This window comes from Podospora pseudopauciseta (assembly GCF_035222475.1).
Source record: "Podospora pseudopauciseta strain CBS 411.78 chromosome 5 map unlocalized CBS411.78m_5.2, whole genome shotgun sequence".
Lineage (NCBI taxonomy): Eukaryota > Fungi > Ascomycota > Sordariomycetes > Sordariales > Podosporaceae > Podospora > Podospora pseudopauciseta.
Genome location: NW_026946666.1, coordinates 1,895,156 through 1,921,395, shown reverse-complemented (window position 1 = coordinate 1,921,395; position 26,240 = coordinate 1,895,156). Strand labels below are relative to the sequence as shown.

Genomic DNA, 26,240 nt, shown 5'->3' with positions numbered 1-26,240 from the left:
AATGGAATGATCTCTTGTGTGTTTAAGACTCAAAAGGTGGTTGGTACTATATTAGGCAGTCGTGTGGGAGAAGAGAGAAGAGTAAATGAACCGGACATGGTTGTCATTCAGAACCTCAACTTGCTTGTATATCTTCAGCTCTGTGGGGCTTGCCCCGACCATTTTTCTCTTCAAAAGAATGGCCCCCAGTATCCCAAAATGCTTGGGTACAAGCCTAGGAAGAAACATAGCTTTCCAGGGGGAGAAAAGCCTTTGGTATACCCCAACTAATGTCCCCTTTTTTCTCTTTGCTTGTAGATGAGCCTGAGACCATAAAACAAACCACGCAGACACCGAGGTACTGGAGTCAAAAGCTGATATATCCACTCGACGTTTATCAATGAGCATAGCTCTGTATTTATGAGTCCTAGATAGGATTCTGAGCCCAGTGAGCAACAAAATAAGAGCCTCTCCTGCAGACTCATTGCATCTTGTTGTTGGTCTTGTAGCCATTTCATTTCGCAGGCTATTGACAAAGAAGTTAGCAACGAAGAAGCACGAAAAGTCAGCACATTTGTCGGGATAGAAAGCCTTTTGAAGTAGGAGGTTGATACCTAGGTCGCAAGGAATGGTTGACATGTCCGTCTTCATTGATCCTCACGATGCATCTAACATAGTCCAGAAGCGTCTCGAACGGGCTTAGAGGTGTGTGCAATACAGACAAGAGGCATACCTACTACTTTCTTACCCCTTAATATCACAGCCTCCATTTCTCCATTTCCGACACACGACACCCACGGCATTCTACCCTAAAAAGAAGACCAACATAAACTTCATGGTATCAGACATATCAGCTCTCTATTCCGCTCATCCCCGCTTCACTGGCAAACATTTTCCCAAACAGCCCACAAGTCGGTACTAACGCGAGTTCTAAGTTCCCCTTTCATCCCTTCCCTCACCCCCCTCTGCCCAGCGAACGCGAATGACCTACGACGCCAACCACCGCCGCCACCACCACTACATAATGAGACAACGCTTTCTGTGTCCAAGCTCACCATCCATACCATAGGTAATCCTTCAGCCCCAGAGTTCCTTCTCAATAAAAAAAACCAAGCCAGCCAACCAGCCAGCACCCCTTGACCCCCACTCCTCACAGGCAGGAGTCCAAGCCTGGGAATACAAACACAACAAAGCCAGAAAACCCATTCCATCCTCCCTTAGTGTTTTGATGAGCAACGGGCAAAATCCTTCATGTAACGATGATAGGGAAGAATGATGGTAATGACCTTGTCCCTCCTCGGAACATCGACGTAAAAGAGGACAAAGCAAAACAAAAGAAACAAAAATGAAAACACCATTATAACGCCCCCCCTCACAATTTCCAGCGGTAAAACCTCCCTTCTATGCTTGAGCATTTCCCAATGTTGTACACCAGGACCCACAAAATGATAAGAGAAAAAAACAAGAACGCTGCCGCCACACCGGTAACCATAGAAGGTGAGTGCTAGGCTACTCCTACTTACAACAGAGACAGACCTGCAAAGATAGTGCTCAGGCCTTAGCAAACATCAAAGAGGCCCTGCGAGAAACTGCTCACATGTCGAGCAATGGTCTATAGGTGTTCAAGGACAATAAATAGGCCTCGAGAAATACAAGAGACCGGTCCGATCTCGACAAACACGTCCACGTTCCTGTTTCAAGACCTCACGAGGCCTCTTGACCACCAATCAGCACCTCGACCATCCCTTGGGACCCGCATCCTCCCCCGAGTTACTCCTACGGCATCGCGATCCCAACACTCAGCATCGCGTAGTTTTCCAGCTTCAAAGACAGACTCTTGGAGCGAGGGAAATCCGGACTGATGGTCATCCGGCCGTCCTTGTTGTAACCCACCTCTCCAAACGACTCGGACAGTTCCTCAAACTGAACCGACGGTCTTGAGATATTGAGCTCGGCGACGATCTCATCGCTCCACACGCCCGAACACCACCCTTTGTCGAGCAAAAAGTAAGGATTCAAAGGTGGGACAGGGGAATCTGGCAACAGAACATTAGCTGAGAGGAGCATACAAGATCGAGTACAGAATTGCCCTTACCTAGGTCCACGTAGCGAATCCGGAGGTACTCAATCGACTGTAACTTCCCCAGTGCTCGAATACCAGCAAGCACCAGCTGCTCAAAGGCCTTGATGAAGTTCATGTCTGTGATTCCCGACCCCGATTCGTTCCAATGGGCCACCTTCCGACAGCAGTTCTTGACAGTTAGATCGATCCGCTTTAGGCGTGATAGTCTCGTGTCGTGACACTTGAGGACAAGATCGTTGAAGAATTGCTGGCAAACTCTCCCCGTGTACGATATTTGCTCCAGGTAGGGAGAAGCGGCCGCGTCGGCCAGCCTGGAGCAAAAGTGCACCTTGCTCGACACCTTGAGAAAGTACGATGGGAAAGACATTTCTCGTCGATAGTCACCCTCCAGACAGAGAACCAGCTTTTCTAATTTTATGGGCTTGGAGAAGATGTCGGCCATGGTGAGGTAGCTCTTGGATTTCGGTTTGCTGTAAGAGCCCTGCCACTCCTTCAGATTAGGCAGGGCGGACGTGATGGTCTCAAAGTCGTCCTGCCCCCGGATCAAGTTCCATTGTCCCTTGCAAATAAGGGTGTGGACCGAGTTCACCCTGGGCATCGTGCGTGGGCAAGACAGATCCTCCCCGATCCAATGCCTCACTTTCGGTGCTTTGCGCCGTTCACCACCTTCGAGCGTCATGATGCACACATCTGGGAAGGTGTTGGCGACGAAATAAAAGGCTTCTTCCAGAGAGCAGTTGTCCATGGGTAAGACATAAGACGCCGTTGTCAAGCCATCCGGCGTAACTGTGGGAAGGGTGTTTGCCGTCCCCAGAGCCAGAGGTCCATATTTTGGCCGGAATACCGGAAACCAGATCTCCACATGCTTGATATATGATCGTAAATGTGGATGAGCAGCAAAGTACTCGAACGATCCTCTCAAAGAATCGATGGTCGCCTTGAGCTTGATATGCCGATAGAGCCTGTCTTGGATCAACACCCTCCAAGTCCGGCTCACTCGTGATAGCTCAGAAAGCTCCTTCCTTCTTGGATGCCGCAAAGCAGTCCCCCACCGCGTGATTGAGCTCTTGGATGATGTAGATACCCGGTAACCAAATAGATGATCCAAGATGCATTCGTGGATCTCGGCAGGAAGATCTGAGAGGTTGAGCCCGGCGTTCTCGTTGTCGGTTTGCACCGATGGGATGTCAGAAACGCTGGGTTCGTCGGGATCCATCGAGGCTTCTGAAGGACACCTCAGGCAGCGCAAATCTGTACTTCGTGGCTCGGGTTGTGGGAACGGCGTGCTACTTGGGCGTGTTGGAGGGATGAAGTCTTGCATTCGTACCTGATCCAGCGGCGGGCTTGATGGACCGGGTGATACCGGATTCGAGGTGGTTGTCATGATGGAAGCCAGCTCAACCGTTGCCTTGTTCTCGTCTTCCTCCTCGTCCTCGGCTTGGTGAATGATTGATTGTGCCCTTTCAGCCCTGGGCAGGCGCGTGTCGATGCTGAGAGAGTCGACATCGCGACCGTCGTCGATGAGCATGGGACTCGTGGGAAATTCCATTCTCCTCGATGTCGTATTCGCCCGCGGGAATCAGTCGTGGGCTATCGGTAACACGTCTCAGTTGTCGTCGGATGATGATGCGACAACCATGGCACAGCAGTACACGAGGCTCTGGTTCCGACTAGGCTGGCGACGAATCGACCCAGAACCACACGAAGTCGAAGAGGGACGCAAGGCCGACCACGGGAAACTATCTACTCGTCGAGAAAACCGGGCGGTGGTGGGTGGATGTGGTGTCTGTCGTTCGGGGTCAAATCGAACGGAAACGGACAGGACAGGACAGACCTGGACGGTAGGTCTGTTGTGGGTGGTGGATGGCGGATGGCGCAGACTCGAGAGCCGCTATAGCGCAGACGGACAACTCGTTGACTGCGACTTGGACCAGCGGGCCCGGATCGATGGCCGAGCTTGATTTTACGAAACTTTGTTCTTGTTTTATCTGCACAGCGCACTGCCTGCTGCGGTGGGTAGGTAGGGCACCGACTGGAGTCGGGTCTGGCTTATACTGGTCGCGTGGACGGACGGGCGCGGGGTTAGGTTCCTGTACACTTGGGCGCTGGATTGGCCGACTTTGCCCTTGCTAGATCGCAAAGTTAATGATGTGCGTAAGCCTCAGACGGAGAGTGCAGACGGAAGAGCGTTGGTGCTGGATTGGTGTGTTGCTGTTGTTGCTCGCTGTGTTGTTGTGGTGATGTGCAAGTCTCGATAAGACCCAAGCTGGGATTTGCGAGTTGTTGGGTCACAGATTGCAGTGTGTTCCAGCCCACCGAAGGCGCAGTCAGTCAACGAACGGACGTCTTGTCTTGGGCGGTTCACTCCGCCAGGTGGTACCTAGCAAGCCCGGGGAATAAAACTAACTGGCACTCCCTTGGATATGAGGTGAGGGATGACGAAGGCTCCCAAAACATGAAAAAGGGCAGTTTGGACATTCCTGGACGGCTTTTCTTTCTTCTTTTCTCCAGGGACCACTACTTCGTACAGACACCTGTCTGTCGCATGAGACACGGATGAAGCCCCAATCCAATTGGCAACCTGCGCATTGCCCGGGCACAGCCGCTTGAGAGCCACTCAATTGAACGGTTCCCTCCTCAAGGGAAAGAGGGTGCCGATTACCTACTGGCTGGTTGATCTATTTCTAGTCTCTTTCTTATTCCTCAGGTCGTCATGCTTCATGTTCATGCTGAGTGACGCGACAAACCCCACTACGCACTACGCAGATAACCTCATCAGATCGGGCCATGTCATGAGATAATCATCTTGACGAGAAAGGAGAGAAATAGTGGCAGCCGTGGCAAACCCAGATAATCTGCGGAGGAAGATCCGGCCACCTGAGAATGTTGGTTTACGTGAGGTGTGAACAGTCCCACTCACACACGCAGTTACATCATAGTGGCTTTCGTTGCCTTGTTTGTTTACTGTACTGCCCTCTGTGCCCTCGGTCTCACCCCATTCCCAGATATTTTGCTGGTCTTATGGTAAGGCTGCATCCATCTCCACATCGACTCCGTTCCGAAGTTCTGGAAGACAGTTAGTTTGCGGGGTCAGGTGGGTGGTGCAGGTCGAATGAGGCCGGCCGGATTTCGCCCCCGAATGGCCGGTATTCCTCTTGTTATCGGCCCACAATTCTCGGCCTTGGGCGCCCGGACATCGGGCCCACTCCGCGCTAACCGACGGCAGGCGAACCGGGGGATTTGCTCACCAGGACAGCCCGAGGCCATTACTCGGCTCTTGCTTCCGTGCGGTCGAAACTGTCCTCTGCTCAACCGAGGTCGTACGTAGCACCGGTACTGTTAATATCGAGGTTCATGCTGCGGCCGCCAGGTTTGTATATACTCGACTGCTCGCCCAGGGCATGTTTATGCGCAAGCGTAAAGCCAAGGCATGAAACGGCGATCGGATGGTCTATTTCGAGAGTTGTTAGTTGCCATCACGGTGCACTACTCCGTAGACTGGACTGGGTGGGCTGTGCTTGGTTTGAGAACCACAGAATCCAAGCTCTGGTACATTATGGAGATGTTTTGTTTCTTCTCTGACTGATGTGGTAGATATCCAGAACCGCTTATCTATTCATGGCAGTTGGATGAGCACGGAGGGTCGGCGGCAACAGAAATTCCAAATGGAGAGAGAAGTGTTGAAATCTCTGAGCTGGATGCTATGGTAGCAGAGGACCGAAACACGCGCTGTGGAGATTTCACAGAACAGACCTTGGTGTTTCAGCATCCAAACGGGCGGCTGCACTGCACTAACAAGTCCACAAATCCGCAAATCCACACCATTTCTCGCCTGCACCTGCCTCAGAACGCGGCAGGCTGACCCCTTCCCCAGATAATTTCGTACGATACGGGTCCCTGCAACGGCGCCAAACGGCCCCCTTGGCATTGACATGTCATATCCATGTTTCCTCTGTTACGCTGCCTGCTACTTGTTGATGCTTGGTGTCTCTCGCCAGACAGCCCCAGGACGGTAAAAGTTGTTTGGAGCGCATCCTCCTGAATGCCATCCTTTATAGTGTAGAATGTTCCCAGCGAGCGGGGTCCACCATTAGCGCGCTTCACCAAATGCGCCACCCCCGCGCAGAGGGTCTGCACAGCGCGGCTCCTTCCTTTCTTTTTGGGTGACGGAGGATGGTGGCCTTGTTGCTTGTTGCTCCTGCCGCCGACGTCTGTTTTCGTCAACCGCTGGCAACAACTTCCATTGGGCAGGTCAATGGGTTAATCCGGAGACCCCCATCCAATGCCGTGTGGATTCCAAAGACCTCATCGGAGCCAGCGATCCATCACCTCCAAAACAGGTCAAACAGGTTTGCCTCATCCGAAAGTGACAGCGAGATCTCGGACTTTAACTGTTCAGACTCAAGAGCAGGTTTGCAGTTAATTGTTGCCAAGCATCAGGCCGGACGAGACCCAGCCCAGAGCCGCATTCCCATGGACGCGGCAGAGGTCGATTGGGCAGAGACATTTCCGCAACGGAATTGCAGGGTACGAGTCGTCGGTTCCTCGTGTCCAATGGCGGCACCTGGAGCCTCGATCAAGTCGCAACCATCACACATTCTCTTTCCACCAATGCCGTGTTTGCAAGACCCATGGTTCTTTTGCTTCCCACGCTTCCCGCAGGCTCACGACAGCCACAACAACCACCCTCGTGGCGAGAAATCAAAGAAGATCTGTTATGCGCCGGAATTATTCTCGTTCAACTTTGCCAACCGCATCACCAACAACGGACGGCAAACCCTGTGGCATGCGTTTGCCTTTCGAATCCGCCTGGAGCTGATGCTGGAGCCAAAGAGACCACTTGAGCCAGACCCGGTTCAGCCGGCGCCCGACGTTTGCGAGGTCGGCAAGTCGGCCATTCCTCCGTCCATCCCAGCTCATCCCAGTTTTGCCCAAGTCTCCCCAGACCGTCGTGTGTTCCTGGCCGCCAGAGATGGCAGCCACAGCGGCCACGGGAATCCGATCATGGGGGCCAATCTAGCATGCCACCTGAGCTCTGTATTGGGCGAACTGCAGCATCCCTTGCCAGGTTCGAGATCACGAGTAGTTCTCGTCTAACATCTGTCGAAACTTCAGGGCTCTGTCCAAAGTCGTTCAGAATCGCGGAGGATTTGCCATCTTGGCACGCCTGGGGATCTGCCGTTTGACTTGGCGTCCAGGGGAGCCAGGGGAGTCAGGGGAGACGTCCCATGTAAGTACCCCGGTAACCCCCTGGCCTGCTTTGTACCACGCTCCCCTGAAGGTTGCACCCAGCACCCAAACAGCGTCGTTGCTTTCTGCAAAAGGGGTTCAAGATGGGCCGGCAACTTTCATGCGCTCTTCTCAGTTAAATAGCAGTTGATCTGCTTCTCTCTCGTGGGCTTCTCTCTTTTGTTGTTATCCCATCCGTCCTTGTCACTTGCTCTTTTCTTCCTTCCTTCCATTCCTTTTTCCGGGTCAGGCATCGTCAACGTTGCCTTCCACCCATTTGCTTTCTTCTCGTGCTGCGCATACCCTTTTTCTTCACTTCCCGACTATCCTTGATCAACTGCACCTAGCCGATCTCGTCTTTTCTACGTTGCTTCAAAACCAGTTTCAGCATCCAGTTACGTGGTCCCACCAACCGATCCATTCTTTTCCTCGAACTTCATCAACAACCTGTCTGAAACACCATCAGCAATACATCAACAATGGCTGGCCGATTTCTTGTTTCCTTGAGCGTTGCTCTGTCTGCCCTTGGGGTATCTGCTGCTCCTGCCACCACCTTCACCAAGTCCGAGGGGTTCTATATCGGTGTGCCCATCGCCAACCCCGATGCCCAGAACCTCATCCCCCACAAGTTCATCGTGGTCTACAACAACACCTTCAGCGATGATGAGGTCTTTGCCCACGAGTCCAGCATTGCGAGCGTGATCGCCAAGCGCAACATTGGGAAGCGCAGCCCACTGACCAACAACATCCTTTCTACGACAGTCGAGACCTTCCAGATCGACCAGTGGAGAGCTATGGCTCTGGAGGCCGATGATGCCTTGATCAATGAGATCTATGCCGCCAAGGAGGTCAGCTACATCGAGCAGGATGCCGTCATCAAGCTCAATGTCCGCCAGCTTCAGTCTCGCGCCCCTACCGGCTTGGCCCGCCTCAGCCATGACGGTGCCAGACAGAATGGTTATTTCTTTGACAGTTCTGCTGGAGAGGGCATCACTGCTTACGTTGTGGACACTGGTATCCGTACCACCCACGAGGACTTGCAGGGGAGGGCCAGATTCGGCGCCTCCTTCATCCGAGGCGAAGATGAGACGGATCTCAACGGCCACGGCACCCACGTTGCTGGCACCATTGGAGGCTGGAAGTTTGGTGTCGCCAAGAAGACCCAGCTCGTTGCTGTCAAGGTCCTCGGTGCTGACGGTTCCGGTTCCAACTCTGGCGTGATTGCCGGTATGGACTTTGTTGCCCGTGATGCCACCCGCCGTGGTCTCCGTGGCAAGGCCGTCATGAACATGTCTCTCGGCGGCTCTTTCTCCCAGGCCGTCAACACCGCCATCAACCGTATCGAGGCTGCCGGTGTCGTTCCCGTTGTTGCCGCCGGTAACGAGAACCAGGACACTGCCCTCACCTCCCCTGGCTCTGCCGAGGCCGCCATCACTGTCGGTGCTATTGACCAGACCAACGACCGCCGCGCCTCCTTCTCCAACTTTGGTCCCCTCGTTGACATCTTCGCCCCCGGTGTCCGTGTCGAGTCCTGCGGCATCCGCAGCGACAGCGACACCGCCACCCTGAGCGGAACTTCCATGGCCTCCCCCCACGTTGCCGGTCTCGCCGCCTACATCATGGCTCTCGAGGGCATCACCGGTGTTCAGCAGGTGGCCGACCGCCTCAAGCAGCTCGCCGGCCAGACCAACTCCAGAGTTGTGGCCGCCAGCAACGTTGCTGGCACAACCGACCTCATCGCCAACAACGGCTTCAGATGAAGAACTGTCATGAAAAAAGTAATGAACTGATATATTTGCCATTTTAAGTTTTCTGTTTGGGAGGGATTGGCGAGAGAGAGAGAAAAGAGCGAGTTTTTTTCGCCTCTGTTTGCAATGCAATCTTTTTGAAATCTTTGCAGCAGGCACTGTACATACAATTCATTTTCTAGAGAGGGGTGGTTGGTTTACCGATGCGCCGAACTGTCTTGAGGAGGAAGAGACAAGCAAAACATCTTTGTACATATTAATCTACATATACACACACAGACACACACTTCTGAACTCCTGAGGCCATCGAGATAGACAAAACCATGGAAACTTTCCAAGGGGGGGGAGCAATGAAAAATGACAATGGAATAAATAACACAAAAAAAAAACAAGATACAAGAAACCTTGTAGTACATACAAATGCGAGTGTTGAATGAAGTTGTCGGAGAACAAATCAGCCTGAGTCAGTTGTGACTCTCGGAAACAAACCGAGTGTTTCAGTTATCTTCTCTGCTGGACAGCCAGTCAAATTTCTGGGGGAATGGTGCAGCTGCGGGTTGTGGACAAGGTTTCAGAGCACCCGACTGGTGGATGGGCGCCCTGTCGTTGCATGAAAAAAAAAAAGGGAAATCTGACAAGAGATCAAACTTGGTGTAACTCGGTCACTCAACTCACTTGCCCGAACATGACTGAACAGACGGGCGGGGAGAGTACGGGAATAATGAGGTAGTAGAGGTTGATTTAGAAAGAAAAAAGTTGCACGTCAAGCTTGGGGCAAGAAAGGGCTTGAGCGTTGTGATGGGTGGTGTTTGATGGAACTACCTACCCACTGTGTTGGACGCTATTGCTGTGATGAAAAGATGCCAAGTTCCAATGTATTGTATTGAATGCTTGCTTGCTTGTACACAGGCACTAGGAAAATCTATTCGTCCACAAGACCGTAGTCGAGTAACAACCGTCAACTCAAATCCCACAGCCACTGCTGTAGGAATCAATGACAAGTGAATCCGTGGGCTTCAATCAGTGGATGACGCCCACGTGGGCACCCGTAGGACCGACCACGGCGGCCGTTTTATACAACCCGACACACACCACCACCACACCGCGCGGCCAAGTCTCAACATCGTGACACAGGCCCGGTGGCTTGGGACTCGACGCGTCTCTCTCTTCGCTTTACTCCCATTGTGTGTGCAACAATCGGGTCACAGGGCATGTGGAATCATATGGTATCGTCAAAACATGTCGCAATCCACCCTCATCAGGCTATTGACCAAGAAGCAAAGAGCCCAGATGAAAGCGTGCCCGGATACCAGGCTGCTTGCCCAGGGGTTGCTATCAGCACATCTTCGGCACAACCACAGTCATTGAAACCATCGTCCCCGAAGGAAACGAGGCGACTGAATTGTAATTTGACATCCGTGCTAGTTCTGACTTTGTGTTTTTCTTCGAGAAAGGTCACAAGTGAAAGCAAAGAGAAAAGTACACCGAAGGGATGTATTAGTATTAGTAGATTGCTCGGGTGGGTGCCCCCATGGTGACAACGATTCCGCGAGAATACTGTTCATGTCCCATATAACCCTGGGTAGGTGGCCCTGTCCAACTAACCGATCGTTCATCATAAAGCGCAGTGTATCGAGGTATATCATTAAGTGTATGTAGCGAATATCAGCGCACGCTGTGAAGAGGGGAAAAAAGAGCGCGCCGTGGGGTCGAATTTGCTTGCTGGGCCAGGTCGCTTCTCACAGTTCCTCGTGAGCAACGCTGGTAACAGCAGCCACTGAGCTGGTAACAGTGCCGGCGATCTTTTGGTCGATGTTTTTGAAGACCTGGTCGAATCGAGCACCAAAGTACCATGCAATTCCAATCTGGACAAAATAGTTAGCTTTTTTTTTTTCGAGGTGGGAAAAATGCGGGCTCCACCGCCGCGGGCCGGAATAATGTGGAGCCCCGAGAGGTAGACCCACCATCAGAACACCGATCAAGATGAATGTTGATAGCGCAGCAGCAATGAGATAAAAAGTCTCCAAGGCGTCCATCTTGGGATCTTCTTGCTTGAGCCCAGCCCTGACCTTGTTAGGGTCTTGCGTTGGGAAGATGGTCTCAATGAATTGCTCAATCTGGTTGCACCTGGTTAGCTTGTGCTACATGTTGAGCATGAGTTGTGTGCGATTGCACATACCTTTCCACATTGCGCGCTGATGGCAAGGAAGTTGGGATCCCTGGGGTCATTCTTCTTGTGTATCCTTCTCGCGTACTTCTTGAAAACATCGCAGACCACCCGCAGGTTTTGTGTCGACTCGATCATCAGTTGGCAGGCGTCTCCCTTGGTGATCTTGACGTTCCGTTCGAAGATGGCGGGGTTGCGGAAGACAAGATCCAGGGTAGCAATGGCCATGCTTTGGGGAATCGCCACGAAGTTGAAGACACTCTGGTCTCGGATACCAGCCATGTAGAAAAGACACTCCTCGGCATGCTTGAGAGCGTTGAGCACCATCTCAGAGCTGCACTGAAGGGCCTTCTCCCGGTTGGCCGGGGCAAAGAGGTCGTCCCAGTTGTCAACATACTTGGACCAGATTTCTCTGGGCCAGAATCGCCGCTTGTCGATCCAGTCCTCGTGTACGTCGCGAATGATGTTAACCTTTTGCAAGAACTGGCCCATGCTCTCAGTGAGATCCATGCGCACCAGAAGTTGTGGGTTGGCAAGGTTGCTTTCCACAAACAGGCGTGTCAAGCCCTCTCCCACCAGACCGGCAACATAATGGCAGTACAACTCGTATTCCTTGATGGTGCCCACACCAATGTTGTTGTGCTCAGCGTTGAGCGCGTAATCGGCCATGCCATTGCCCATCTTCTCGGTGATGTCCTTGATGATATCATAATATGGCTTCTTGACCTTCTTCAGCTCGAAGATAATGTCGTCGAAGTGGACGAGCAGCTCCCTGTCCTTCTCGTTGGGCCCGTTCTTGTCGAAAGTCCAGCCATCCTGCTCCATGATGTTGTGAAAATCGCGGAGGAGGGGCTCCTTCTCCTTGATGTCAAGGGTCATGTCGTCTTCGATGGTGTCGAGACCACGCAGGACGAGGTAGAAGAGGCATATCGGCATCAGGAGCTCGGGGTTGAGCTCTTGAATGACAGCTGAGAATGACCGTGACGTCAACTTGAGGAAGTGGAAGCATGATTTCTCGGTGGGCGTCTCCTTGGAGGCATCGCGTCTGTGGACAGGCTCATGCCATACTTTCCTGTAGCCGACTAGGTTAGAAACGAGGGGGGTAGAGCACGGGCAAGGTAAGGGGGGGCGCGTACCATTGAGCGATGGACCGAAGCTCATTAGGGTGGAGGAGGAAGTAAGCAATTTGCTGGGCGGCACCCATGCTGGGCTGTGGATTGTCGAGGGAGCTCGACGTCGGGATTAAATTCTTGAATAGAGGGAGTTGTGTCTGTGAGACACGGGCGGCTGTCGTTCGAAACGTGCAGAACACAGTGGTGTAGGTGGTGTCCGGCGCCTGGTGTAATATATACTGGTGGTTTGGGGGCCGTCTAGGTGTCGAATCTGGTGATGTTCCTGTTCTGGTGCAAGAGTGCGAAGTGCAGATGCAATATCACAATGTTGTCGACTTGTTGGATGCTACAGATGTGCTCGGGAAAGATCAGATGCAGACACGAGGGACATGGGGAGAATATGGAGAATGGAGACGGGGGCGAGAGGGTGTGTCGCTACTCCACAGGAAATTTGTCTTCAATTTCAACAGCTTTTTGCTGGCTTCGCTCACACCCTTCAACCGGCAAAATAGGAAAAGTGGTCCGCCCATCCGCCACGGGCCGCGTTGCTATTGGTCAATCGAGTTCAAGTGGCCAAAGCTCCTTCCCCGGACACCCACCCAGAAGGACGGTGTACCGCTGGAATGGATGTGCTGGGCTGTGAGCGAAGACCCTTCCCGAAACAATGGGATAGATAGATTTCTACCTAGGATAATTGTATGTATGTTAGAGTGCCATTTACCGGTTTCTATTATATTCCTCTTAGGAAGCCTCTATCATAGAAGATAGTATTGTTATTGTTGTTGTTGTTGTTGTTGAGCAATGTTGCCGTCCATGGCTGGTGGGTGCTACCTACGGTGAACGACAGCCAAGCTGTCAGCTTTCCAGCCCCTTTTCACCAGCATATCAGTCTCCATTTTTCAGGAACATTTACAATGTACCCAGGGTCCAGACTTTGGAGCCATGGTGAGAACTACTACAAAAACATATCCAGATTGCGAAGACCACTTATTCGTATCCTGCTCGCAGTCTTCGTCCCAATTGGGCGTTACGGAGTTGTGGATGCCGGGCCACCGACTTTCTGACAGACAGCCCCGGACGTTGTGTCTTTTGGACTGCAGAAGGAAGTGCTGACAAGCTGTCGTGGCCACGCCACACAAAAACACAAGACCTGCGTTAGCTTCCCTTTCTATCAGCGCTTCTGGTCACCACTGGTCACCTATATGGCAATTATTGGACATCCCACCCCTATTGCGGTGCAGGCATTGGGGGGCCGCCTGCCTCTCCCACCGTAACGGATGGATTCGTAACTGTCATTTTGAGACGACCACCTTCCTGTCCTTGCTTTCAGCCCTTCCATCCCTGGTGTGCCGATGCCCCAACTGAGCATGTCGTTCCTTTTTTACTTGTTGATCTCCCCCCTTGCTCATCTGTTGGTTCACTTGCCTATGCTCTTCCTCCTCAACAACTCTTTGTGATTTTCCGTTAGCATCAATTCCTGGTTGCCGCCAGTACTTACTCCCAGCCTATACACCTCGATATACACTCCAACCACACAAGATGGCCACCGACGGTTCCAATGGCGCCCAAAGCAACCGCTTCTTGATCTGGGGCGGCGAGGGTTGGGTGGCAGGACATCTCAAGACCCTTCTTGAGAAGGACGGCAAGGAGGTGCACATGACAACGATCCGAATGGAGAACCGCGAATCTGTTCTCGCCGAGCTCGACCGGGTCAAGCCCACTCATGTGCTGAACGCGGCTGGGTGCACTGGGCGGCCCAACGTGGACTGGTGCGAGGACAACCAAGAGGCTACCATCAGGTCCAATGTGATCGGCACCCTGAACCTCACCGACTGCTGCTTCCTCCGCGGCATTCACTGCACCGTATTTGCAACCGGCTGCATCTACCAGTACGATGAGGCACACCCCTGGGATGGCCCAGGTTTCCTCGAGACCGACCCGGCCAACTTTGCGGGGAGCTTCTACTCCATGACCAAGGCCCACGTTGAAGAGGCAAGTACTTTTACCGACGGAGTTTGTTCATGATAGTTGACCCTGACTAACACGCAACCACCCCACCAGGTCATGAAGCACTACAACAACTGCCTCATTCTTCGACTTCGGATGCCAGTGTCGGACGACTTGCACCCCCGCAACTTTGTCACCAAGATCGCCAAATACGAGCGTGTGGTGGACATCCCCAACAGCAACACGATTCTGAGCGACCTGCTGCCGGCTAGCATCCTGATGGCCGAGCACAAAGATCTGGGCATCTACAACTTTACGAACCCTGGTGCCATCTCCCACAACGAGGTGCTCACCCTGTTCCGCGACATTGTGCGCCCCTCGTTTAGCTGGAAGAACTTTAGCCTCGAGGAGCAAGCCAAGGTGATCAAGGCAGGCCGAAGCAACTGCAAGCTTGATACCACGAAATTGGTCAAAAAGCTGAAGGAGTATGGGTATGAGATTCCCGAGATTCACGAAGCCTACCGAAAGTGCTTTGAGCGCATGAAGGCTGCGGGTGTCCAGTAAGGCTGTGCGGGGCATCATTGATGATAAATTACCTAAGTAGCTCAACTTACTAGACTCGAGTCCGTACCCAACTTGTGTCCTGGGATACCATATTCTCTGTACTTTTGATATTGATGGCCTGGATACATGTGATGCCCCGCATCAAAATTGATGCCAAGGCCTCAGCGCATGCGTGTTGATAACAGCATGATGCCTGTATGTAAACATGGCTGTCGAGAGGCGGTCGGTGAATTTGATGTCGGAAAGATGTCTAGAAATCACAATGGGACTGTTTGACGATATATGATACTGACTCCAGACTTGTCTTGTGTAGAGCAGCATATGACGACAATGATGCTGCCCCACCAAAGTTGGTGCTGTGCTCTCCCACAGCCCTCGGTTGCAGCGCGGCGATTTCCGCTACTGGGGTACGTAATTTGACTGGGCTGTGCTTGGCTCTGGAGATGGAAGGCGCGGGAACGTGCAATAAGAAATACTCTGACAAGAAGTACCGTACCTACAACAGTTGCCATAGTAGTTGGGCTTCAACCTGACATCCTCTAGATACTGCCCGGAGATATCTACCGACCACCTCTTTGTATCACAGCCCTCGAACCCAGCGTTTTTGCAGAAACCCAGGTACCCCCCCCCCCCGATCCACGTCATTTCCAAGATCCATCTTCTCTTCTTTTGCGCCTAGCCGTGATCTTTCCTTATCCGACTGGCAAAATCAACGCGCGCGCAAACCTACAACCGACCCTACCACGACGACATAGCCTATAAATCTCATCGTTCTCGTCTTTGCGCACTTCCGTCTCCGTCATGGTGGTAGACACGGCCTACTACGACACCCTTGGGGTCAAGCCGACGGCCACTGAGCTCGAAATCAAAAAGGCCTATCGCAAGCTCGCCATCGTCCACCATCCGGGTATGTCGTTGCCTCGACACTTGCATGCTTCTTTGACTAACATCTCTCCCCAAATACAGACAAGAACCCTAACGACCCCAACGCTCACGCCAAGTTTCAAGAAATCGGCGAAGCTTACCAAGTTCTATCTGACGAAGACCTCCGCAAGGCCTACAACAAATATGGCAAAGAATCAGCCCGCCCAACCGAGGGGTTCGTCGACCCAGCCGAGTTCTTCTCGAGCATCTTTGGCGGCGAGTCTTTTGTCGACTGGATTGGCGAGATCAGCCTTATGAAGGATTTGACCGCCACCATGGACATTACCATGTCTGCTGAGGAAGAGGAGGCTGCCGCCGCCGCTGCTGCTGAGGCCGAGGCTGCCGCTGCCGCCAAGGATGGCGAGTTCCCTGGTACAGCGGACGCTCTGAAGGAGAGCCTCAAGACATCGGGCGGAGAGTCATCGTCCGCTGTACCGCCTGAAAAGCCACCAGTTCCTGCCGTGATTGTGGAGGAGGAGGCCCCCACCAAGAAGGCCAAGGAGGCCGGATATAACACCTGCAATCCCTCCGCGACGGAGGAGGTACCACCCCCGTACACCAAGTCTTCTTCGCCGGGCCCTGGGTCAGGAGCGTCCACTCCCAAGCCTGGCGGCCGCACCCAAATCCCTATCCGGCCTGCGCTTATGGATCGGCCGTCGGATGAGGTGTCTCAGCAGACGGACGAAGGTGACAAGAAGGGGAAGAAGTCCAAGGCAGGCTTGTCCAAGGAGCAGAGAGAGCAGCTTGCGGCGCTGGACAAGGAGCGCCAGCGGATTCGCCAGGAACGCGTTGACACCCTGGCCCGCAAGCTCCTCGATCGTATTTCGGTGTGGACAGAGACGGACCACGGCAAGGACGTCACTCGCGCGTTTCAGGAGAAGACAAGGCTGGAGGTGGAGGAGCTCAAGATGGAGTCGTTCGGCATCGATATCCTGCACGCCATTGGCGCGACTTACTTTAGCAAAGGCACCACCCTTCTACGGAGCCAGAAGTTCTTTGGCATGGGCGGGTTCATCAGCCGTATGAAGGACAAGGGCACGCTAGTCAAGGACACATGGAACACGATCAGCAGCGCTATTGACGCCCAGCAAACGATGGAGGAGATGGCCAGGTTGGAGCAGCAGGGAGGGGAGGAGTGGACGGATGAGAAGAAGATCGAGTATGAGCGCAGGGTGACGGGGAAGATCTTGACGGCGGCCTGGAGGGGAAGCAAGTTTGAGATTCAGAGCGTGCTTCGGGATGTTTGCGATGCTGTTTTGAACGACAAGAAGGTGCCACACGGGAAGAGGCTTGAAAGGGCGCAGGCGCTGGTGTACATTGGTGAAATTTGCCTGGCGGTACGTATCTTCTCTCTGCTATCTGACCGTGATCTCTCTGAAACTAACACACTGGTTACAGGCCAAGCGCAGCCCTGAGGAGGAAGGCGACTACATGGCATTCGAGCAGCTTGTTGCCGAGGCGGCCATGAAGAAGGAGAAGGAGTCGAAGAAGAAGGGCAAGGATAAGAAGAAGGACGAAGAGGACAAGAAGGCCGCCAAGCCTGGAGACAAGGCCTGGGAGGAGGCCGCTGCTTCAGCAGCCAACAGCGCGCCCAACGTCCCCAGTTCATCATGATGGGGACCGAGAGGCTTAATGATTTGGTTTAGTGCCTGAATGCTGATGTTGTGATTTGTGGTAAAAGCTAGACGAGACAGATACTACCTTTTTATTCATATACCCGTGGGAGGACGAGGCGAGGAGGAGGAGGAGGAGGAGGAGGAGGAGGAGGAGGAGGAGGAGGAGGAGGAGGAGGAGGAGGAGGAAGCGAAGCGAGAAGGAGATGTAGAGAAGACGATGACTCTGGAGCACACACGCACACGCAACTCAGTTACACCTACCTTTGTTACTGCCTCTCACGTACCTACATTGTCCTGATAGAATCAGACCGCGGGCTCCGAGATTTTTTTCTCCCCGGGAGGGTGTCGGAGTTACCAAGAGCATGGTTGCATGTCGAATGTAGTTTTGGATATGTCCATTATCAATATATTTAATGATTCAGGTGGTCATCTATGTTTTTTGACTATACTGGGCAGACACCTGACCTCCTCCACCTTTCAACATCCAGATTTATATACTTTTAAAAATACAACCCCTACCCACTATATTTACACAACAAGCTCCTCATTTCCATACCAACCACCTTCCACCTTTTCCCACACAAAGCCCCCTTTCTACCACAAACCCGTCTTCTTCACTGCTTTTACCTCATATCCCCAATAATCACCCCCAAAATCCAACAATTCACCCCAAAAAACGCCAAACTCGCCAGCCACAAGCCCGGCAAATAGGTGCTATTCCCCAAAAACTCCAGCTCAAACCCCTGCTGCAGCCACGCACCCTGCGCCACCACCCACAGCACCAGCGCCGCGAGCCCGAACTTTTTATTCTTCACAAAGCTCGACTGGGGGAGGTACAGGGGGAGCAGGACCATATACCACAAAAAATACTGGCTCGTGCAGACCTTGTTGAAGGTGACAAAGGCGAACGTCTGGGCGAGCATGGAGGTGGGGAGGGATTTTTTGGCAGTGACGAGCGGGATGAAGACTGTTGAGAGGAGGAGTTGGGGGAGGAAGGCTAGTTTTTCGATGCGGAAGGAAGATGATGAAGAAAGGGGGAGGGAGGAGGAGAGGTAGAGTTGGGTGTTGTAGGGGGAGAAGTTGTGGCGGTGGTCGAGGCGGGTTACGTGGTGGAGGTAGGTTTCTTGGAGGAAGGGGGTGCCGTATCTGGGAGGGGGGGGGGAGGTTAGTTGGGGGTTGGGGAGAAAAGGGAGGGGAGGGGGGGAGGGCTTACATGAGGTACATTGCTATGTTGAGGGTTGAGAAGGTGGTTAGGCTGATGAGGGCGAGTTGGAGGCGGGGTGGGGTGATGAAGTTGAGGATTTTGGCGGTGAGGAAGGGTGGTTTGGATGATAGACTGGTGGGTTTGGTCTTGTTGGGGGACATTCTTTCGTTGTCCATCCACCAGACGATGGCGGGGGCGTAGATAAAGGGGTAGATTTTGAAATGTACGCTGAAGCCGAGCAATAGACCGGCCAAGGTGACACGTCTTTCCAACACGGCCCATAGTAGTGCCATGACTAGCACTCCGAGAAGACCTTCAGAGCTTCCTCTTGTGCTGATGGTGGCTACCATTGGGTTGAGAAGCCAGATGGTGGCGAATTTGCGGGCTCGAGGGGCATCCATGGATTTGGCGAGCACCTTTTCTAGAAGCCATCCTGCTACCAAGTCTGATATGGCAAAGAGAACCTTGCCAAAGCTGAAGAATGCAACGTCTAGGATCCGGTTTCCGGTAACATGGGCTGTTGGGAGAAGAAGCCAGGCCAGGACTGGAGTGTAGCGGTAGGTCTCTCGCTCATAGGGGCTCTGCCCTTGGGAGACGAAGCGTGCGGCATCGGTGAAGACGAGATAGTCGATGTCGGTGTATTTGACGGGGGAGTTTGCGTCCTGCCAAAGGCCATAAAGGAGAAACACCAGACGAAATATTGCGGCGGATAGGTAAAGGGGGAGTGGGCGGTCGAAAAAGGTCGTTACCAAGGAAGAAGCACCTGAGGATGATGTTGCTGGTGGCTCTGGTTGGCCCGTGCCTGATGGCTTCGTCATGTCTTCCTGTCTTGCCTGTCTGATCAATTTTCAAGTCGATTGTGTGTCGATAACCATTTGCCTTTTGGAATTGTTTTCAATCTTCCCTTCTCGGTCAAGCTCAGCAACACAGTAACGACGTGTCAACCCGATACAACTTGGTGATCTGCCCAGCTTTCCCACACAGAGTTCCGACCGCCTTTGTACCCTTTTACTTCATCAAGAGAGATAAGCTTGTTAGAAATCGCTTTGGCCACGATGCGGAGAAATATTGTCGATTTATGTATGAGATTGTCGTCCTTCACCCTTCATGTCTGGGTGAATCTCACCCCTGTTGAGATGAGATGAGCCTAACAATTTTGGTGTAGAGCCACGCCCATGGAGTGTCCCCATAGCACCAAACCAATCACCACGACGTCAAAAATGGAAGGCGTTCAAGAGCGACAACAAATTGCACCTCTTGTACAAACCAACAAAAAATACGTCAAAATGTCCGGGTTCAAGCGCGACTGGAATGGCAATGCCAAGAAGAGGGATGGACCAAAGCCGCCTGCCAAAAAGGCTGTGCAGAATCAGTTCACACCCATGTTTGAGACTCTCAGAGATGAGCTTGACCGGCACCATGACCGCCGGGAGCGCATTATCAAGGCTTCAAGAGATATCACGGCTTTGAGCAAGAAAATGTGAGCTTGCATGTGCCTTGGCTCGAATTGACCCTTCACTAACCACCGTGACAGAATATTTGCCTTGCAGAGGTATGGGGTGGATCTAAATCCTAAGAAGATATCTTGAAATGCTCATATCATTATTCAGAATCCGGAAAATCGACGAGGAATTGCCAAAAAACATCCAGGCCGAGATTGACACACGGCTCGCCGATATCTCCAAGCTTCTGGCCACCATTGCCCCTGAGATCCAGGGCATCAATCGCTACCGATATGCTCGATCCCTGATGTGTCTGGAAGAGCTTGTGGAGGCGCTTACTTTCTTGCATTATCTCAAGACACAGACCCTCATCACCCCCGAGCAGCTAACACCGATCATGGAGGACTTGGTCCAGAAGGGGATCACACCATCAGAAGATGTAGCCATGACGGATGCAAGCGAGCCAACTTCTGCGGCCCCAGAGCAACCCCAGGAGAAGGAGACACCGAAAGTTAGCCTCACCCAAGATGACTACCTCTACGGCGTGTTTGATCTTACGGGTGAGATGATGCGTTTTGCCACTACGTCAACAGCACTGACAGGCACAATGGCTGGGGGCGGAGCTGGGGGTGACGAACAGCCTCGAACCATTGTCGAGGATATGCATGAGCTGGGTAGCTTTTTTGAGATGCTTCCCGTTGGGCAAGGCAACAGGTTCCAGTGGGAGAAGAAGCTGGAGGTCACACGGCAGTCTGTTCAAAAGGTTGAACGTCTGGGTTACGACAGGACCATCAGGGGTAGCGAACGTCCCAAGGGGTGGATTCCGGATTTGAGTGGTGGTGATCAAGCCGAGGAGGAATAAGTTGTACCTTTCAGAACATTTCAGAACTATGCTGAGTTTCTCAGATAGAATTATGGTCTGTCTTGTGAGAGACAATGGTTGTATCCTAACCCTACAGCCCGGAGCTTGTCAACAGTATTTTCTTGCTGGGACATGTGGGACAACAGTCCCCTGAATCAGTCATCTAGGGAGAAGACTTTCATTCTAAGCTACCAAGGGTCTAGGAAAGAGAATACCGGTAAAATAGTTGACTAAGAATACCCAAATCCTCGGGACGTTAATGTGTATGTCATGTTCATGGTGATGCTTGAGTCATCCGGAAACCCACATGTGTTTGGCAGGACGAGTGAGAACTCCAGGCTGGCTCTAGGCCGTCTTCAAGGGTCGCATTACCCCAATCCTTACTTCTACCTGGATCGAGTGAGCAGAGTCAAGTACCATGACATCGAGGCTCCAGGACAGATTATTCCTGTCTCCAGCTTTCAACAAAACCCTTCATGGTGTTTTGCGATCTGGACCTGTCCATCCCAGAGATGAGATGAAACGCGGAGCCAACCAGGGTCCTCGGTCCAGAGCAGTTAAAGTGGAGCGTCGGGCAACGGCCCTTTCTGCCTCAGGCCATCAAAATCAGGGACGAGGGGGGGTGGGCGAAAGTGGGCTGCTCAGTGCGGGGTTCCGGGACTCAGCGAAATCTATTAAATTCAAAAGATTTTCTAACCCCGCCATCCTCGCCCTCCTTGCTGCCACCTCGACAACTTCCTCATCCACACCTCTAAACAAAACGACGTCGCAAAGACTTCACAACATCATCAAAATGGGCTTCACCGATCTCCTCTCCGATGCCGGTCTCACCGTGCTCAACAACTGGCTCCTTACCCGCTCTTACGTTACCGGGTATGTGTTGATTTCCCCCCTCCCTGACAGTCATACACCATTTTTTCCTCTCTTTTCATGATGATCACCGGGGTCCGTGTTTCTTAGCAGAATTAAGACCTCTGCAAATGATTACACATCCAGCAAATTATTGTGACTCTGATTTCCCTTATCCTTTTCACCCCGCAGCGCGCAGTTCAGTTTTCGGCTCTGAGTTGCGCTTTGTGTCCTCTTGTTCACTGCCAATTCTAAGCGCGCAAGAGAAAAGCAAAAGAGACGTTGTGAACTAACAAAGGCGCTTCTCCAAAGGTACTCTGCCTCCCAGGCCGATGTTGTCGTCTTCAAGGCCCTGAGCTCCGCTCCCGATGCCGCCAAGTACCCCAACGCTGCCCGTTGGTACAAGCACATCGCCTCCTACGAGGAGGAGTTCACCACCCTCCCCGGTGATGCCAGCCAGCCCTACACCGTCTACGGCCCCGACGTCGCCGAGGTGACCCTCAATCCCGCCAAGGCCCCCGCCGCCGCCGCCGAGGAGGAGGAGGATGAGGATGTCGACCTCTTCGGTTCCGACGACGAGGAGGAGGACGCCGAGGCTGCCCGCATCCGTGAGGAGCGCCTCGCCGAGTACCGCAAGAAGAAGGAGGGCAAGGCCAAGCCCGCCGCCAAGTCCGTCGTCACCATGGACGTCAAGCCTTGGGGTATGTTGCAATTTTCAATGATTTACTTTTTCTGGCATTCCTGCTAACACTGCTTCTCCACAGATGATGAGACCGACATGGTTGCCCTCGAGGAGGGTGTCCGTGCCATCGAGAAGGACGGCCTCGTCTGGGGTGCTTCCAAGCTCGTCGCCGTCGGCTTCGGTATCAAGAAGCTCCAGATCAACCTTGTCGTCGAGGACGAGAAGGTCTCTCTTGATGATCTCCAGGAGCAGATCGCCGAGCTCGAGGACTACGTTCAGTCTTCCGACATTGTTGCCATGCAGAAGCTTTAAACGTCTTGTCATGTGATGTGTTGAGATAAAATAGTTGGTGGTCATCTTGAAAACAAAAACCATGACCTCTCATCAAATGCTACGAACAATGTAATGAGTAACGAAAGGAGCGTCTTTTTCGGAAAATTTTATAGCGTGTGTTGCATCTTGATAATATGCGCAACAAAACCAACAAAGTCAAATCTTGCTCTTTTTTGGGGGCAGCGACGTTAGAGAAGACCAAAAAGTCAGATGCTGGATCATATTATGCCTTTGTTCCTGAGTGTGAAGCCTTGTATCGACATGGGCGTAAAGACATGCTGCAGCATGTACCTATTCCATAATCTACGGTCTCAAGGGTTAAAACAAAGCAGTACACAGGCTCATTCCGTCTATAGATATCAGGTATGTAATGCTTGCTTTCCTGTCCCTTTGATGCCTCTTCTCCTGTCCCTCTCTGCCTTTGTCTCCTCTCTTCGTGCATCACAAACAAACCTCCTCTCATTTTAGCCTCCCAACGTCCGAAACCTCCCCAACTAGTTATCAAACGTTCCTTCATTCCCCCCCTCCTTCCAACATCCAATTTCATTCACGTTGTTCATACGGTATCATAATCCTTCAACCTCTTCTCTTCTTGTCGCTATCGTTCCCCTTTCATCCCAACTTCACACCCCAAACCCCCCTCCCGGCGCTGACACCCAACCAATCCCCATACTCCCCCCCAGCCAAGTGCGGCACCCACCCCAGATTGCCCACCTCGTACTCGCACTGCCAAGCAGCAACCGGACTCCTGACATTATCAGTGCTTGCAGCAGCCTGAGCGCCCGTTGGCGGGGCAGCCCCGTTGGTGGAGATTGTGGCCGCGTTGGACGTGTTGTTGTTGTTCAGCAGGTCCCAGATCAACACCTGGCAGTCGTCACCTCCCGAGGCCAAGGTTCCTCTCCTCAGAGGGGACCACTCGACGCAGTTGAGCGCGCCGCCGTGGCCGCGGAGCTCGAGGAGGGCCTGGCCAGGCTGGCGCACGTCGAGGATGCGTATTACGTTGCTGTCTTGGGCAAAGGTGGCGAGGAGATGCTGGTCGTGGGGGGAGGTGGCCAGTCGGAGGAGGGGAGGAGGGTGGGACATTGTTTGCTGGGCAAGTGTGGGGGAGATGCGACCTCCGTTAGCGTCTAGAACAAATATATTAGTTTACGGGTAAAAATAAGAAGGAAATGGGGGAAAAGGTATACCTCTTTCTTCCTTTCCGGTTGGCTCGTAAATAATGGTGCTGTGCTCCAGACTCCTCAGATCAAACATTCTCACGCTGCCGTCCTGACCACAGCTCACAAAGACGTCCACACTGTTGGCGCAAAAACGGACGTCGTAGACTTCCTTGTCGTGGGCGATTAACTGAGTTTTGGCCGTGAGGGATGGAATATCCCAGATGGTGCAGGTAGTGTCGATGCTGGACGTGATAATTAAGCTGGGGGTCACGGTGTTCCAGTCGAGCGAGGTCAGGGGTGCTGTGTGGTCGGGTGTCTTGGAGTTGGAGAGCAAAGCCAATGGGGTGAGTTTCGTAATCGGCATGTCACGGCCGTTTCTTGACGTTATCGAGGAGCCAGGAGTCTGAACTTGAGGATCGGAAGGAAGAGACCAAAGGCGGAGGTGGTCACCGGATGTGGCCAAAAGATCGGTTGACTGTTTTTGTGACGATGGAGGCTCCCACAGGAGACGTGTGACGGGATAGGAGTGAGTCGCTTCGGCGATTCTAGTAAAGTCCATTGTATATCTCGACCCGGCGGGCGAGTAGACGTCGGACGGTGTGGGAGTCACTTGAGCGTCGAGAATTTGAATCTACCACCGGAAGTGAACCAGTTAGAGAAGACATTTCCAAGCAGCGACATATCGCTCGCATGTACTTACGTAGTTGTGCCCATCTTCCAAATAACTCCCAATAGCTACTTTCCCAGCACTGTTTCCCTGGGGAGCCCATTTGCACCAGTCGAACGCATAGAGAGCCCATGGGGCCATGTAGTTGCTGGTACGTGACTGAGTGTTTGCATGCTCGTAGGAGGTGGTCCCGGGGATGCCATCGGAAAGACTCGAGTCAGCGCGGGGCCGTATGTCAGCGAGACCAAGGGGCGCATTGGAGGGGATGCGCTGGGAGCCCGAGGACTGGCTGTATTTTGAATCGGTTGGCGACATGTACTGCGAAGAGCTCCCGGCACCGCCAGGAGTGTTGGGAGCGTAGGCAGAGTAGCCGGACCCGCCCTCGTAGGGAGCGGCGGGGCTGGATCGCGGGTAATTATGCGACAGGTTCATCGAGTTGGGTTTTGTTGGTGTTTGATGAGGCTGATAGTCTGGTGGCTGCTGTTGCTGCATGGTAGGCAGGACCGGAGCGGTATTTGACGAGATGATAGGAGGTCTGGTTTGCAGCCCGCCCGGCTGTAGCACGTTGGGCACTACACCGGCGCTTTGGTGGTGATGCTGCTGAGGATTTGGGGACTGCTCGAGCTTGATATGGGAAGGAACGCCGGGCCCAGAGGAATATTGGCGGGTGGGAAGCTGCTGCTGCTGCTGTTGAAGGGGATGTTGGCCTTGTTGGGCCATGCTGGATGACGAGGGTAGGTGGAGTTCGTCGTGTTGCGACGAGTAGGCGTCTGTTCGCCGTGACGGCTGCTGGTATTGCTGCTGTTGGTTCATGGTCTCGGACACTCTCAAAATTCTGCGCGCAGCACACAGGAGGTTCGGTGCCGGGTCCGAGCTTGGTTGATCGAAGGGTCGACTCGAATCAAGCAGCGGAGGGAGGCGGGGGATGATTGGAGTACTTGTTTGGGGGGGGGGGGAGCGGGGTGGTTCGTAGTTCGAGATGCGCCAGAGCGATGCGATGTCCGCCCACCGTGGCTCCGTCTTGCGACCGGAATGCAAGACCGGTGTCAGTGTCGCGTCTTCAGCGCGAGATGTGGCTGTTTGGGCCCAAGAGCCCAGGATTGGCTTGCGGTAGAAGATCGCAGGACTCGTGTTATGCTGAAGAGGGGATTTCCCAAACCGGGCGACCAAATGTGATGTTTCGGTTTGGCAGCAATCGTGCACCCAATCCAGCCGCCGACGGGGCTACTACCTTGGCCGCCAAGTTGCGAATCGCCAGCCGCCTACTGAGCACTGACCAGGTGTCTGCGGCTGGTCTCTGACACGTTGGATTGATCTAGGGCGTCACTTGTTGACTCAAATCTAACGACCTACGGGTACCTGAATGGTGGTCAATATCAAAGCCACACAGCGAGACACATACACAGCGGATGGCTTCTGGGGTGATGTGCATCTCCTGCCTGAACCGTTGCTTCTACCCAAGGGTAGCCCCGCGGCCTTTTTGGAGGTTGGTGGACCGGCTGCTCCGCTAACAACAAGCTGGATTATAGGTAGCTTCCTTTCAGGCCCCTCGCAGCATCAGCGGAAGCTTCAATCGTCAGAGCAGAGGGAGTTGGAGAAACAAACCCGGCGGGAGAACAACTGCAGACCTCACGTGTTCCCGCTACCTGTTACCTTACCCAACCAGACCAGC

At 53.1% G+C, this 26,240-nt stretch overlaps 10 protein-coding genes across 10 annotated transcripts; 6 read left to right on the top strand and 4 right to left on the bottom strand.

Moving 5' to 3' along the window:
- Nucleotides 1–593: 593 nt before the first annotated feature.
- Nucleotides 594–4,625, bottom strand: QC763_504980 (uncharacterized protein). The gene is made up of 2 exons (XM_062913091.1): nt 2,075–4,625; nt 594–2,015 (listed from the first exon to the last, which is right to left on the bottom strand). The coding sequence occupies exons 1-2, from the start codon at nt 3,609–3,611 to the stop codon at nt 1,756–1,758; spliced, it is 1,797 nt and encodes a 598-aa protein (XP_062764347.1). The 5' UTR covers nt 3,612–4,625; the 3' UTR covers nt 594–1,755.
- A 1,681-nt stretch (nt 4,626–6,306) lies between these two features.
- QC763_0085420 (uncharacterized protein) lies at nt 6,307–7,159 on the top strand (the record flags this gene model as incomplete). The annotated part of the gene is made up of 3 exons (XM_062906184.1): nt 6,307–6,411; nt 6,474–6,589; nt 6,725–7,159. Exons 1-3 carry the CDS (start codon nt 6,345–6,347, stop codon nt 7,157–7,159), a joined length of 618 nt encoding a protein of 205 aa, XP_062764346.1. The 5' UTR covers nt 6,307–6,344.
- A 611-nt stretch (nt 7,160–7,770) lies between these two features.
- Nucleotides 7,771–9,051, top strand: QC763_0085410 (uncharacterized protein; the record flags this gene model as incomplete). The annotated part of the gene is made up of 1 exon (XM_062906183.1): nt 7,771–9,051. The coding sequence occupies one exon, from the start codon at nt 7,771–7,773 to the stop codon at nt 9,049–9,051; it is 1,281 nt and encodes a 426-aa protein (XP_062764345.1).
- A 1,468-nt stretch (nt 9,052–10,519) lies between these two features.
- ERG9 (bifunctional farnesyl-diphosphate farnesyltransferase/squalene synthase) lies at nt 10,520–13,708 on the bottom strand. Its single transcript, XM_062913090.1, has 5 exons — nt 13,004–13,708; nt 12,343–12,947; nt 11,219–12,278; nt 11,004–11,156; nt 10,520–10,904 (listed from the first exon to the last, which is right to left on the bottom strand). Exons 2-5 carry the CDS (start codon nt 12,408–12,410, stop codon nt 10,779–10,781), a joined length of 1,407 nt encoding a protein of 468 aa, XP_062764344.1. The 5' UTR covers nt 12,411–12,947; nt 13,004–13,708; the 3' UTR covers nt 10,520–10,778.
- A 149-nt stretch (nt 13,709–13,857) lies between these two features.
- QC763_504950 (uncharacterized protein) lies at nt 13,858–14,829 on the top strand (the record flags this gene model as incomplete). The annotated part of the gene is made up of 2 exons (XM_062913089.1): nt 13,858–14,310; nt 14,380–14,829. The coding sequence occupies 2 exons, from the start codon at nt 13,858–13,860 to the stop codon at nt 14,827–14,829; spliced, it is 903 nt and encodes a 300-aa protein (XP_062764343.1).
- Nucleotides 14,830–15,290: 461 nt separating this feature from the next.
- On the top strand, nt 15,291–17,468 carry CAJ1 (DnaJ-like protein). The gene is made up of 3 exons (XM_062913088.1): nt 15,291–15,736; nt 15,796–17,090; nt 17,152–17,468. The coding sequence occupies exons 1-3, from the start codon at nt 15,631–15,633 to the stop codon at nt 17,365–17,367; spliced, it is 1,617 nt and encodes a 538-aa protein (XP_062764342.1). The 5' UTR covers nt 15,291–15,630; the 3' UTR covers nt 17,368–17,468.
- A 441-nt stretch (nt 17,469–17,909) lies between these two features.
- GPI14 (GPI mannosyltransferase 1) lies at nt 17,910–19,865 on the bottom strand. Its single transcript, XM_062913087.1, has 2 exons — nt 18,583–19,865; nt 17,910–18,515 (listed from the first exon to the last, which is right to left on the bottom strand). The coding sequence occupies exons 1-2, from the start codon at nt 19,389–19,391 to the stop codon at nt 17,993–17,995; spliced, it is 1,332 nt and encodes a 443-aa protein (XP_062764341.1). The 5' UTR covers nt 19,392–19,865; the 3' UTR covers nt 17,910–17,992.
- On the top strand, nt 19,745–21,161 carry QC763_504920 (uncharacterized protein). Its single transcript, XM_062913086.1, has 3 exons — nt 19,745–20,053; nt 20,108–20,125; nt 20,184–21,161. The coding sequence occupies exons 1-3, from the start codon at nt 19,749–19,751 to the stop codon at nt 20,875–20,877; spliced, it is 1,017 nt and encodes a 338-aa protein (XP_062764340.1). The 5' UTR covers nt 19,745–19,748; the 3' UTR covers nt 20,878–21,161.
- Nucleotides 21,162–21,502: 341 nt separating this feature from the next.
- Nucleotides 21,503–22,962, top strand: EFB1 (Translation elongation factor 1 beta). The gene is made up of 3 exons (XM_062913085.1): nt 21,503–21,750; nt 22,039–22,427; nt 22,491–22,962. Exons 1-3 carry the CDS (start codon nt 21,671–21,673, stop codon nt 22,718–22,720), a joined length of 699 nt encoding a protein of 232 aa, XP_062764339.1. The 5' UTR covers nt 21,503–21,670; the 3' UTR covers nt 22,721–22,962.
- Nucleotides 22,963–23,105: 143 nt separating this feature from the next.
- Nucleotides 23,106–26,150, bottom strand: QC763_504900 (uncharacterized protein). Its single transcript, XM_062913084.1, has 3 exons — nt 24,602–26,150; nt 23,929–24,532; nt 23,106–23,868 (listed from the first exon to the last, which is right to left on the bottom strand). Exons 1-3 carry the CDS (start codon nt 25,379–25,381, stop codon nt 23,354–23,356), a joined length of 1,899 nt encoding a protein of 632 aa, XP_062764338.1. The 5' UTR covers nt 25,382–26,150; the 3' UTR covers nt 23,106–23,353.
- Nucleotides 26,151–26,240: the final 90 nt, after the last annotated feature.